Below are 13,603 nucleotides of genomic sequence, written 5' to 3'. Positions count from 1 at the left end.
TATTTATCTCATTCGCACGTAACGCACACCCACCGCAACGCAGTCGCTGCAGTGAGTCGAGCAGCGACGTACTGGTGTTTTAACACTTTTATAACTCACCCGATATGTGATGCGGCGTAGGTCTAGCCACATCTAGTGCGTCACATGCGCGGTCCAACAGCGGCGTTATGAGCGCGGGCAACGCTTCGCAAACGCACCGCACCGCAGCTGCTGCGGCTAGTCGTGCGGCGACGCACGGGTGCTCTAGTACCTAGGAAGGTGTTCGACAAATGAGTCATCTTTTTTTAGAATAGATTTTTGTCTATATGCAAAACATAAACTTTACTACTCAATTTATTTAGATAATTTACTATATAACGGATTAGATAAGTGTAGCGCGACTGTACTGTCCTAAAATCAACATTTCTGTATAAAAATACTAATACAACTTAACTAAGAAATCAATAAACCATAAATTATTATAAGTGCAAAAATACATACCGTAAATATAGTGTCAATCATTTTCAAAGATGTATCCGACACAAGATTATGTACCGATGTTCCCAGTTGAAGCGATAACTCACCTGCTTCTGTCAACGCACATACCAACAAGTGCTGACTGAATAATGTCTCCTAAAAAAAAACAAATAAATAATTAAATCTTAAAATATGTTTCATATATTATAATTTGTAATACAAAATGTGACATTTAAGAACCAAAATGAAAATATGAATATTGATGAATTGATGAAAATACTTTGAGGTTGTGTTAACCATTTAGTATTTGAATTTAAACATAATAAATGGAAAGTTAATATTTGCGAATTCCGCTCTTTGCGGTCTTTTATTATATTTTTTCAGTTTCTCCGGAATATGCCAATAAAAATATATCCTCAAACACATTGTCATTTTATCTAAAATTTTAAATTACCTGATTACAATCCTTAGCATTCTCCGGGTTAAAATCAATGCTGTTCATTTGTTTAGCGACAATCTGTATAATTTCACGGCAAGCGGACGCCTGCGCTTTCTCTCCGAGCATTTTACCAAGTGTATTCCGTAATATGTAATTTATGCATTTTCTACAGGAAAATAAAATAAAATATAGTTATTTAAAAAAAATACACTGTCTGGATGTTGGAAAATTTGGTCATTGATACGGCAGGTCATTGATACAATATACGCGGCATTTTTTTATTGTCATTTATTGAAAAAAATAAATATTAATATTATTTAAAACCAATTATTGTTTTTAAACTTTGAACACAAAGGACAAAACGGTATCAAAATAAACTACTCGTAGGAATTACTTTTATTCCAACTTAAAGGCTCCGAAAAATTCGTATGAAAAATATTGTAATATACTTTACTTGCCTAGAATAAACCGCATCTACATGAGAACTTGCAGCTTTCGGATTAGCCACTAAATCCAACACATGAGTTAAAAACGTAGTCATGTTACGTTCCAACCACACTCCACCCATATTTTGTACAAATATCACATAGGCCTGGAAAACAATATCTTAATTTATGTTTTTTTTTTATATTTTTAAATAACACTCTAAATACATAGTGCATAAAGTTCAATTTTAAATGGGTTCAATTGAGTTTCATTTTCAAGAAGTTAAAAGCCTATTGTTTTAACTGACGAAAATAACCCAAAAAAAGTTATATGGCCACTTTATCATCATGAAATCGTTAAATAATAAGGCTTTTGTAATTTAAAAAAAATTGTATCCATTTGTATATATCCATTTTACTCACATGAGTCACGCAAACTCTCACTTCTCTATTAACTCCAGAACCAGACTTAATTATTTCTCCTTTCAGGAAAGAAGTACCGCCACGTAAAAATGCACCCATCAACAAATTCAATGCTTCATCCAAAGATACTACATTTTTGGGTGGATCTTTTTTGTTTTGTTGTACTAAAATAAATATTTACCATTTTAATATGTATAGATTTCATCATATTATATTGGACATATTACTTTGATTAGAAAGTAAACATAACTAAATCATTTATGAACAGATAATAATAACTAAATAGATAATAAATAACTAAATAAATAAAATTAATCAGTTTCTATTCTTAGATTTTTTAAACATTTGCACTTAGTTACCTGATTGCATTCCCAATTTATTCTTATTGTTCAGATTTGTCGCTTCACCAGCTTGAGTCATGGCTATAAGAGCTCCGAGCAATTCTGCTACAGCACATCTAAAAAATTTCATTAGAAGATTCTAAAACTGATAATAGTTAAAGTTTCTAACTAAATGTTTTTATAAATGTAAAAGATTTGTACAATTTTCTAAGATTATAATTAATTAAAAAAAGTTAAAATACTAGGTTCGAATATGATTAACGAGAATTTTTAACATAATATATACTGCAAAGAATTCCAAATATTCTCTGATATGTACATAAATTGGTCTCCTATTTAACTATTTTGTTATAAATTTCCTAATAGAGTGAATTTATGTGTCTTACCTAAGCTGATAATCACTAGGATGCGCCGCCCTTAAGCACGCAGCAGCTATCGCATCCACATCAGCCGGTGTCAACTTTTGCAACGGCAACATACTACGCAGTGCATTAGCCGCCGCCGCACGCACAGGGGACGACCTTTCATTGAGCAGCGACGCTCTAGCCGCGCGGGATACTTCGCGCAAAACGTTACCAGCTGCTGTACCCATGCCCACGCATATCTATTGAGAATTACAGAGGTAGCTTAGTTCTCCGAATAATTTATTTTGTTTATTGATCGTGTGGGTCATAGACAATGTCAGCAATAGAAGTTTGTGTTGCTCTATAGAGAAACTAGTAACTTTTGCAGCGCATTAGCCGCCGCCGCACGCACAGGGGACGACCTTTCGTTGAGAAGCAACGCTCTAGCCGCGCGGGATACTTCGCGCAAAACGTTACCCGCCGCTGTACCCATGCCTACGTATATCTATCGAGGAATATTAAGACTGCTTAGTTTTTCGAGTATTTTTTTTTTTATTGTTCGTGTGGGTCATAGACAATGTCAGCAATAGAAGTTTGTGTTGCTCTATGGAGAAACTAGTAACTTTTGCAACGCGTTAGCCACTGCCGCACGTACAGGGGACGACCTTTCGTTGAGAAGCGACGCTCTAGCCGCGCGGGACACTTCGCGCAATACGTTACCAGCTGCTGTACCCATGCCTACGCATATCTATCGAGGAACATACAGGTAATTTAGTTCTCCGAGTAATTTATTTTGTTTATTGTTCATGTTGGTCATAGACAATGTCAGCAATAGAAGTTTCTGTCGCTCTATGGAGAAACTATAACTTTTGCAACGCATTAGCCGCCGCCGCACGTACAGGGGTACTTAGTTTTTCGAGTATTTTTGAAGTGAAAACTTCTTTAGCGGCGTTGGGTATACAATCTTAAACTCGCGTCAGGACACGTGGCCTGATCGAAGAAGCGTAAGACGGATGTTTTTTTTTTTTTCTTTTTTAGCCCTTATATTCCATGCGTAAGACGGATACCATTCCAATATATCAAACATGCTGAACGTTAATAATCAAGTTTTCACTTCTGCCGGCACTCCCGGAGTGCAACCCGTCTTTTTTTTATTGTTCGTGTGGGTCACAGACAATGTCAGAAGTAGAAGTTATGGAAGAACTAGCAACTTCTACAAAATTATTATACTGTGCAGAGCATTAGCCGCCGCCGCACGTACAGGGGACGACCTTTCGCTGAGAAGCGACGCTCTAGCCGCGCGGGACACTTCGCGCAAAACGTTACCCGCCGCTGTACCCATGCCCACACATATCTATCGAAGAATATAAAGGAAACTTGGATCTCAGAATAATTCTATTTTTTGTATTGTTGTATTTCAGAAAACTAGCATATTCATCATTTGTTATAATTAAATTTTAATTAGTACAAACCTTTTCTAATGTAATCATAATCTCCAGTCTTGTTTGAGATTCAGCACTTTTCAGAGATCGTACAAGGGTCGATACTGTTTCTTCATACGAACGTCCCATCATCCTACCCAGCTTTTCATACATACTCCCCAAACAACAAATAGCAGCACTGAAAAATTATCAAACATAAATATTAGATGTATGTCATATAAATCATATAAATTTAAATAATTGTTATTGGAAAATATATATAAAAGTTATAAATACATGCATATATTTTGCACATAGTCTACACAACTTGTCTAAACATAACATTATAAAAAACTAGCTTTCCGCCCGCGGCTTCGCCCGCATTTTCAAAGAAAAACCCGCATAGTTCCTGTTCCCCTGGGATTTCCGGGATAAAACCTATCTATTAACCTCTATGTGTGTGCTAAATTTCATTGTAATCGGTTCAGTAGTATTTGCGTGAAAGAGTAACAAACACACACACACACACACACACATCATCCTCACAAACTTTCGCATTTATAATGTTAGTAGGATTACTACCCTCATACATGAAAAATATAATTGGTATAGAGAATTATTTACTTACAGTCTCGTCGGCAAGTATGATGGAGAATCATCCTTAACTTTTATGATATCATTACACTTATTAACAGTGTCAAATAGTAGAAATGTATCGCCCACTGAGAATAATGTAGCGAGGCATCTAGCCAGCACTCGACGGGCTGGCGCTCCGAGATTCTCTCGGAAAAGATTAACTAGCTGTGCCACTAGTTTCTGCTGACAGTTCTTAATATCGGACTGAAAATTGTTAATAAAATATTGTAATTAATAAGAGTATTTTTCTTTTATTTAAGTAACTGTTTAATAGAAGTTGTTAACAGTTTACAGTAACACAAAAGTGTTTAACCAAAATATTTTGGATTTTGTAATTAAATCTAAAAAAATGAATAAATGGGTTCAAACTTGGTTCAAACCACAGACATGTATCAAGATAGACTAAGCGAGTGTATGTACTTCCCGTGTCCAAACTAAGTTTATGAAACTTACTTGACGCTGGCCTACACTCAGTCCGCGCTTGCAGTTCGCCAAGGAAAGACGTGAAGCTGAATAAAGTAAAATGCCGAATTGCGCCGTTATAAACTGTAGAAACTCCACAGCTGTGAGTGGCCGAGTTAGCAGAGATGTTTCCTTCCACCGGTAAGTAATTTTCTAATCAGAATATGCACTATTTATTTTAAAATCAAATAAAGAATATCTGTGGAAAACGATCGTGACAAACACGGATACCAAATCATACGAAATGATTCGGAATACATTGCGGCTTTTACTTGGCATGGTAAAGATCGCGTCGTATGATAACAAGCAATGAATAGCGTCTTCTCATTTTTCTGTTCTCATTTTTCTGTCCAATTTTGTGGTTAGTGATGTTCATTTGATGCAACAGTTCTCGATTCTAATCGATTTTATAATCGAACAGAAAAATGATAATTTTAAGGAGCAATTTTTCAGAAAAAAAGGCATAGATTTTTTTGTCATTTAATACGACTTGACCTAGAACTTTTTATACAAAGGTACTAAAAATAAATATTATGACATGGACGCCATTAGTTAAAGTGTCATCTTGGGAGTTTTTTAAGAAAACTCCTTATTGCTTAGACTATGTTCGTTTTTTCAGTTTTCCAAGTAACCCGAACATAAAAGAAAAATGGATCGATGCAACGGGACATAAAGATTGATTGATTGACAGTTTCATTACTTTCTTTCGATGGCCTCTCTAGTACGTAGTACATGGTAACTCAATGGGCATATGTAAGAATAAGCTAAAACACATTAGTTTACTTATTAGAATATTAAAAGGTTTATAACTTTATTTTATCATTCCTCTGTCTATGGTAGTTATCATTTTTCTGTCTTGAATCGATTTAGTAATCGATTACGATTCATTTATTTAACTACCTCTTAGACATAGATCTAGTTTGATCTGATTTCTTTCGATTTACTTCGATGGGATAGGACGATACTAGAATCGCCGCGCGAGTGGCGTCCTAATCGATTTAGCGTAAAATGAAATTACCATCACTAAAAAGCGCTCGTGACGTCATAACGCGTCAAGGTCAGTACAAAAAATATGACACGCTTGGTTTTCATACAGAGGTACAGGTACTTGCGTTGTCTACTTATATACATGTTTGTGGTTCAAACCCATTTATTCATTTTGTCATAAGTTATATAAAATCTTTACATCTCCCTTTCATTCTAAGATGCCTGATTAAATAAATAAATAAAAAGTAAATATAACGCTTTCTGTATATTTACCTTATGTGCAGCAACCAGAACTTTGTCAAGAAACCGCAGCCATTCAAATATGAAATGCGGCTTCTTATCATCAGGTAACTGCTGCAATGCAGTTTCATTCAGCGTCAGGGAATGTGACACCTCCATAGTTGGAGCTACAACATTTAATAGTATTTAAATATGTAATTATTACCTTAATTTTAGGAGATTAAATTTTGTGTTAAAGTAAGCTTGATTATGTTATAAGAACTTATTGATTATTGAACTTATAGATATATTATTGATTAAATTTATTGATTACTAGCGGTCTGCCCCGGCTTCGCCCGTGGTACATATTTCGCAATAAAAAGTAGCCTATGTCCTTTCTCGGGTATCAAAATATCTCCATCCCAAATTTCATGCAAATTGGTTCAGTAGTTTAGGCGTGATTGAGTAACAGACAGACAGACAGAGTTACTTTCGCATTTATAATATTAGTATGGATTATTAAGAGTCCTAATACAAAATTGCGCTGGACGAAAGCTAGTATTTTTATGTTTGAACGCGATCATCGTGTAGTCGAGTAGAAAAGGCTGAAAGCGCTCAAAGTGGAAACATTATAGGACCTTATTATCTCGTTATCGTCTACTCCACCAATTCTAATCTAGTATCGTGGGCTTCCCGACTACTACGCGCGGGAAAAACGTACTTTAGTAATTTTGTGTCTGACGGAGCAGCGCAACACGTCCTACTCCCTAAAGCGCGGAGCGCGGTCTGCCGTAGCAGCGTTTGCGCTCCCGTATATAATCGAAAATTCGAGAGAACTTTAAAATATTCCATTACTTTCATAAATCATATAATATGTATTTTTTTTATTGCAAATTTTTAAGCATAAATATATCATTTAATGTGTATTTTTTATTTATTTTTTACTCTGTTGTATGTTTTAGAAATTCGACGCCCAATACACATAAAATTTCATCAAAGTAAGGCTATTTTAACTTAGATTTTCTTTGAATTTTTGAATAAAAGTACTTAAATTGCCTCGAGCATATTTTAGGATGTCTCAGTGTCTTTACTGATGTATATTTTATATGAAAACTTCTTCTTTTAAATTCCGTGTAAATTACAAAGACACGAACGTCCCGCATGGAAAAAATTGAAACACGCCTCAGGTTATTGGCTATTAAACAAACTGGACAATGAATATCAATAAATTGTCTCGAACATATTTTAGATATTGAATGGATCTTTAATTTAAGATAATAAAACACATTGTTACTAATTTAGTTTTGTTAAACGAGCGCATAAAGAATTACAGAAACAAGTCAAAATCACTCTAAAATCGATATGGATTCTTAATTATAATTATATAGTTAAAAAACATTCCATTAAAATTCTATGTTATAACTTGAACATAAGGTGTATATTATATTGCATTGCTGCAGGTGTTTTAACATATTGGCAGAATCAAACTATAATCCAGGTATTTGTTTTTATTTACTTAATCAATGTATACCAAGCGAAAAAAATATTAATGTTAGAATAAACTGTATACAGTGGTATACAAGAGCATAATTCCATGCTATAATTCAAACACCTACTTATCATTGACCAATTGAACTACAACTAATAGTTTTTAAAAATTCATCTACGACCTTCGCTTTCCAGCTCATAACTCAATAATAGAGCATACATGCCGCAAATATAATCCAATCAAATTATTCTACACAACATAAACAATGGCATCACGAATGAATCAGCGCACCCTAATGAAATACGAAACCTATACTCATATATATAACCACAATATCCCCGTAACACACCCGTTACTTTATATTAATTTTAATTAACGTTTATAATCACCAGGACACGATTCACTTACCAATGTACTTAAAATTTTCTGTTTTAATCAAACACTATTCACATAGTTGAAGAGCGACTATTAGGAATTAATTTTTTGGTTGAGAAATAAACTTTTGTTTAAAAATTAAACCTGTATTATCAGATAACGCGAAATGTACGACACACAACATATGTAATTCTCTTCAACAATTTGCGAAAAGGATGCTGATATTGTTTAGAAATTGGAATTAATTGAAACTTGAAAGATGATAGATACTGAATTAATTATTGTGAACACAACACCGATACCGTCATCTGTCATTTAAATGTCAAACTTACATAGATAATATATTAAAATAATTTAGACTGCACAAAAATCTATGGGTGTATTCCGTTATGCACTGCGACCACTGTAAGGTGTGACGTCAATTCAGTATACTGTGAAGCCGTTCCTTTATAGCCTTATACTGGTTACGATTTAAAACGGAACGCAATCCAGTATACTGTCAGCCGCATTTTTTGACGCAGCATTCAAATGAGTGTATTAAAGTTTTCTAGAACATAAAAATAAACTGTTTTGGAGTACTGTCCAATTAAAAATATTTTAATTAATATTAATTGTAAATTGAATTTATAATATAATAAAAGTAAGTACTTTTTCATAAAAAAGAATAAAAAAGAACTTTCAGCTCGTATTGAACATTTTCAACACAGTCTAATAAAGTTAATTTTTGCAATTCTTCCATTGTTTTATTTATTAATCCAAACTAATTACAGAACTTTAAAATTTTCTGATCATACTGTAGCTTTGTTTATAAGACGTTAAGCGTCTTATTTACGGTCCATCTTGACGTACGTCCCGCCAAGGTCATACACGATGCACGACGCAAAACGACAGTGAATAGCGTTGACGTACGTCAATAATTATTATTATTATCTTGCTGGATGTGCACGACCAACTTTTCATCCAGCAAGCACCCCCACCACCGCGAACGTCGTGCAGATGGACAGTGAATAGCGCGGACGTACAGCAGATTAGTGTTGCCAACAGAAATTAATGTAAATACTTGGAAACGTGGCCTATTGATATGATTTTTTGTGATAACTTAGTGAGTACATGAGCAAGCAAGAAACGGTTATTTTTGATTTTTATGTAAGTACACAGGAAATCCCAATTATCATTACTTTTGGATCAACCTTGTACACATGGACAGTTTATATTCAGAAGTTATTATTTTAAAAGAACTCCAAGGCAAATTGTTGAATAACACAGATTTTATGCAAAAGTCCACTGCAGAAAAATGGCAATTTATTTAAAAAAAAATATCTTGACGAATTTGTTTGTTAAAAAAAAATGATTAGCTATATACTCTCTGTTCCCGCCACTTTAGCATTTACTGAAAGAGTCTTTTCGGTCATGAATGTGAAGTGGCGGGAAGAGAGAAACCGAGCTTCATTAAAAATTAATTAAAAATGAACTCTTGAAATAAATAAATTTAGATTTGGAACGTTTGGATTCATATAATTCATTTAAAAATAATGAAAAATTCTTAATTACTGCAAAAAGTACAAAAAAAATGTTGTGTGGTTTTATGAAACCACGGTGAAAGTGAAACTGTTCGAACGGTTCCGAACACTGCTTTGTGTAGCGCATGTCGCGTGTCGGTCGGCACGCAGTAGGTATACCTACTCGGCAGCCGCGATACACGCGACATGCGCTACACAGACCAAAAAGTTTGAGACGATGTAATAAAAGTTTCACTTTAAAATACATTTTTAAAAATATTTATTTACTCTTTATTTACCTCCTTTAAAATCAGATATACTCTATTTTTTCAAATAAAAGTTGGCAACCCTAGCCATGCTTGATGCGCGCACGATCGTCAGTAGGATACATCCAGCACCGCGGCCTTGAGCCGACGTACGTCGGGGATTGACCGTGAATAAGACGCTTTAGGCACTCGAGTGGTTTTGACTGATCATATTAATTATTACTTGCTCTGTGGACTGATCACGTGATTAAAGTACTGCGAGTACCTTACCTCGAAAATGCCAGTGCTCACAGTAGAATATGGCGGCGATTAATGACGTCATAAATTTCCCTAGGGTACTGCGGCAGTATACTGGCAGTCCATAACGGAACGAATTTTTCTACAGTGATAGCACTGTGCAGTGGTTGCAGTGCATATCGGAAGACACCCATAGTGATCTATCAACGCACAGCCCAAACCACTGGACGTATCGGGCTGAAATTTGGCATGCAGGTAGATGTCATAACGTAGGCGTCCCCTAAGAAAGAATTTTAGAAAGTTCATCCCCTAAAGGGGTAAAATAGGGGATAGAAGTTTGTATGAAACTTTTTATTCCTGGGATGTATTTGCATGAAATTGGGCATATAGATATTGGATTAACACATAGGATAGGTTTTATCCCGGAAATCCCACGGGAACGGGAACTATGCGAGTTTTCTTGGAAAACGCGGGCGAAGCCGCGGGCGGAAAGCTAGTATTAAATTAATATAGATAGAATAGATACAACTCGCCACTCGAACTCGTCACACATGATAGGGTTCTAAGGCCGCGTTTCCATCTGCAAGAAAACTTCCGCAAGAAATGTCCGACAGTCTGTCTGACAGCAGCTTGCAAGTCTAATTCCGCGTTTCCACCTGCAAGTAGACTTGCAAGCTGCTGTCAGACAGACTGTCGGACATTTCTTGAAGAAGTTTTCTTGGAGATGGAAAGGCGGCCTAAGTTAAATTTTAAGATATTTCTGGTTATATTTTTTAAAGTTGATATTGTCATTTTACTCATTAGTTAAAACATAAAGTACTTTCGATATCAGTTTTAAGTTTTTTGATATATTATACCAGGCAATATTTACGGAATAATCGCTTGTGCACACTTAACGATTACCTCCTGTATATTTTTCAGCAAGATCAGACAATCGTACTCGAATGTACGAATATTCAGGAATACTTCTTGTACGTCTTGTATTTTACTGATTCTGTGACAATTTGTACACTCTGTGGTGGTTGCATGTTGATGGCGTGTGCGTGACACTCGTTTGACAATTTATTGATGTTAAAAATTTCGTTTTGTCCGTAAATTAGGCATTATTGCTAAAAAAAGACTATAAAAGTTGAAATAATCAACCGAAAGATACAATTTAAAAGATAAAGCGCATAATATAACTCGAAGAAATAATTGGCGGATAATGCCAACATTTTTAGCCCAACAAAGTGCAAAATTTAGTAGCGATGCATACTAGTATGAGCGCGCAGCAAAGCCCGGCAAATATGCAGACTGTTGTGGACAGAGAAAAGATTTACACTTGGATATTGGAATTATGCAATCCAGAAACTCGTGAAAATGCTCTATTGGAATTAAGTAAAAAGCGGGAAGTGGTGCCCGACTTAGCTCCTATGTTATGGCATAGCTTTGGCACGATTGCAGCTTTGCTACAAGAAATTACGAATATTTATGTAGCAATGATTCCTCCTACATTGACAGCTCATCAGAGTAACCGGGTCTGTAACGCTTTGGCTTTGATGCAATGTGTTGCTTCCCACCCTGAAACTAGATCTGCATTCTTGCAAGCTCATGTACCATTGTTCCTGTATCCATTTTTACACACGGTTTCCAAAACTCGCCCTTTTGAATATCTACGCCTTACTAGTCTAGGAGTTATTGGAGCATTAGTTAAAACAGATGAACAAGAAGTTATAACATTTTTATTGACCACTGAAATTATACCTTTGTGCCTACGAATAATGGAAAATGGATCAGAACTATCAAAGACTGTAGCAACATTTATTTTGCAAAAGATATTATTGGATGACAGTGGATTGTGCTACATATGCCAGACATATGACAGATTTTCTCATGTAGCTATGATTTTGGGGAAAATGGTATTATCATTAGCAAAGGATCCATCAGCAAGACTGTTGAAACATGTTGTTCGTTGTTATTTACGTTTATCTGATAATCCTAGAGCAAGGGAAGCTCTACGACAATGTCTTCCAGACCAACTTCGAGATGCTACTTTTACGGCTTGCTTACAAGAAGACAATTCCACAAAACATTGGCTAGCTCAATTGATAAAGAACCTGGAAGCTCAGCCCCCACCTGCTAGTCCTGCACAACCGAACATGTGAGAATTGGCTTTATCGAGTTACACCCTCTACAAAACATTCAAAAAGTGGTGCAACTCTAGCTAAATTTACAGTTTATTTATAAATTTAGCACTGATGAAAAACCATAGATATTATATGAACTAACATGATGTCATACTAAGTGTCACTGGCAAATAATTGATATAGCTAATTGAAACTACTTATATTGATAGTTGAATGGATTCAAATTAATTAAATAGTTAAAATAAGATGGTTCAAATCAAAATATTGCTATACAATGGTCCATGAGGACATGGTCTATGGTTTTTGTATTAAAAATGCATTATAGGTACCTAATTAAAGGCTTGTCACTTCGTTTCGCATATAGATAATGTAAGAAGTTTTGATTTTGTAGTGGGTGTGTAAACTCACTTAATAAGGATAGCAGTCAGATATGAACAAAGTTCTTAATTGCAAATGAATTGTGTAGCTGTAAAACATTTATTGGAATATAATATGATAATTATTAATTCTAATCAAATTAATAATTACTAATACTCAAAAGTAGAATAATCACAAGCTGTAATTGTTTTTTTCTCCATTGTTAACCTCTAAAGCAAAAAAGAGATGCTGTAGAATAGTGACCACATTTATTTCAATGCATAAATAAACTGCCCTATAATAAACAATAGTTTGGTCTCATTTTTAAAACATTATTTTTTAGGTACAAAACAAGATGAAAGCACTTATATTTTGTGCTGATGTAGTGGAGAGGATAAAAGAAATAAACTTTTTCAAAATTTGCTATTATGGTTTTATTTCATCTTTACTAAGCTACAGTAAGGAAATGCTAAAAGTCGGGACCTCGTATTGGATAGTTGGATAATGCCCACCTTTTTCCACCCAAACAATGTGCTGAAAGGTTGTGATATGATGGTTCAGAATGTTTCCTATTACAATTAATGTAAATACGAGAGGATTTTCTTTCATCATGAATAGAGTCCAATGAATCCTTTGGGATAATAAAGTTGATGTTAGTTTTAGACTTAGGTGCTCTTTTAGAATTGGATTTCAATATACTACTTTGCCGTTCAAGAAATTGCGTTCCACAGTTTACCTTTTGAAGAGATTGAGCACAAGCTTTATCCATTAAACTGTTTTTGTATAAGGTTTGAATAATTTTGCTGCTTGCTTTCGGCTTAACTTTTTGCTTACTACATTTGCATGAGTTTTGGTCCCTTTTTCGAACCATAGTTACGCAGTAATTGTCACATCTCAGCGGCCCAGTTGCTAGAGTATTAACGGCTATATCAACGAAACATTTCTTTAAAATATTTTCTTTTGATTTTAAAGTCTTAGATAAGCTAGGTCTTTTATTCTCTGATGGAATTATCTTATTAATCACACGTCTTTTCTCAAGATATACCGCTCTGTTTGGCTTTCCACTGAAATTTGATGAACTTTTTGTAGGTTTTTTTACTT

The 13,603-nt window shown here is 34.8% G+C and overlaps 3 protein-coding genes across 3 annotated transcripts in view; 2 read left to right on the top strand and 1 right to left on the bottom strand.

Annotated features, from left to right (window-relative positions):
- The window catches only part of LOC149899704 (HEAT repeat-containing protein 5B), a 31,617-nt gene extending 23,302 nt beyond the window's left edge, over nt 1-8,315 (bottom strand). The window contains exons 1-11 of the mRNA XM_090113660.1: nt 8,051-8,315; nt 6,208-6,341; nt 4,478-4,689; nt 3,901-4,048; nt 2,471-2,688; nt 2,103-2,200; nt 1,744-1,907; nt 1,354-1,487; nt 911-1,061; nt 481-612; nt 100-250 (exon numbers count right to left, since the gene is read on the bottom strand). Coding sequence (XP_089969786.1) covers nt 100-250; nt 481-612; nt 911-1,061; nt 1,354-1,487; nt 1,744-1,907; nt 2,103-2,200; nt 2,471-2,688; nt 3,901-4,048; nt 4,478-4,689; nt 6,208-6,333 — 1,534 coding nt within the window. The 5' untranslated portion in view covers nt 6,334-6,341; nt 8,051-8,315. The remainder of the gene's footprint in view (nt 1-99; nt 251-480; nt 613-910; nt 1,062-1,353; nt 1,488-1,743; nt 1,908-2,102; nt 2,201-2,470; nt 2,689-3,900; nt 4,049-4,477; nt 4,690-6,207; nt 6,342-8,050) is intronic.
- Spn100A (Serpin 100A) overlaps nt 1,172-13,603 on the top strand; it is a 98,670-nt gene continuing 86,238 nt past the window's right edge. The window contains exon 1 of the mRNA XM_090113659.1: nt 1,172-1,188. The gene's annotated coding sequence lies outside the window, so the exon portion shown is untranslated. The remainder of the gene's footprint in view (nt 1,189-13,603) is intronic.
- Rcd-1 (Required for cell differentiation 1) lies at nt 11,044-12,926 on the top strand. Its single transcript, XM_090113817.1, has one exon. The coding sequence runs from the start codon at nt 11,267-11,269 to the stop codon at nt 12,161-12,163; it is 897 nt and encodes a 298-aa protein (XP_089969943.1). The 5' UTR covers nt 11,044-11,266; the 3' UTR covers nt 12,164-12,926.

This window comes from Colias eurytheme, chromosome 20 (genome assembly GCF_061535395.1).
Source record: "Colias eurytheme isolate Ceu_HAF_F1 chromosome 20, ilColEury1 Martin Lab GWU primary, whole genome shotgun sequence".
Classification (NCBI taxonomy): Eukaryota; Metazoa; Arthropoda; class Insecta; order Lepidoptera; family Pieridae; genus Colias; species Colias eurytheme.
The sequence above is the reverse complement of the archived record's forward strand: the minus strand, read 5'-3'. Positions and strand labels throughout refer to the sequence as shown.

What these genes read in the sequence shown, in the direction of transcription:
- Rcd-1 (XM_090113817.1), top strand. Translation starts at nt 11,267, where the DNA reads ATGCATACTAGTATGAGCGCGCAGCAAAGCCCGGCAAATATGCAGACT.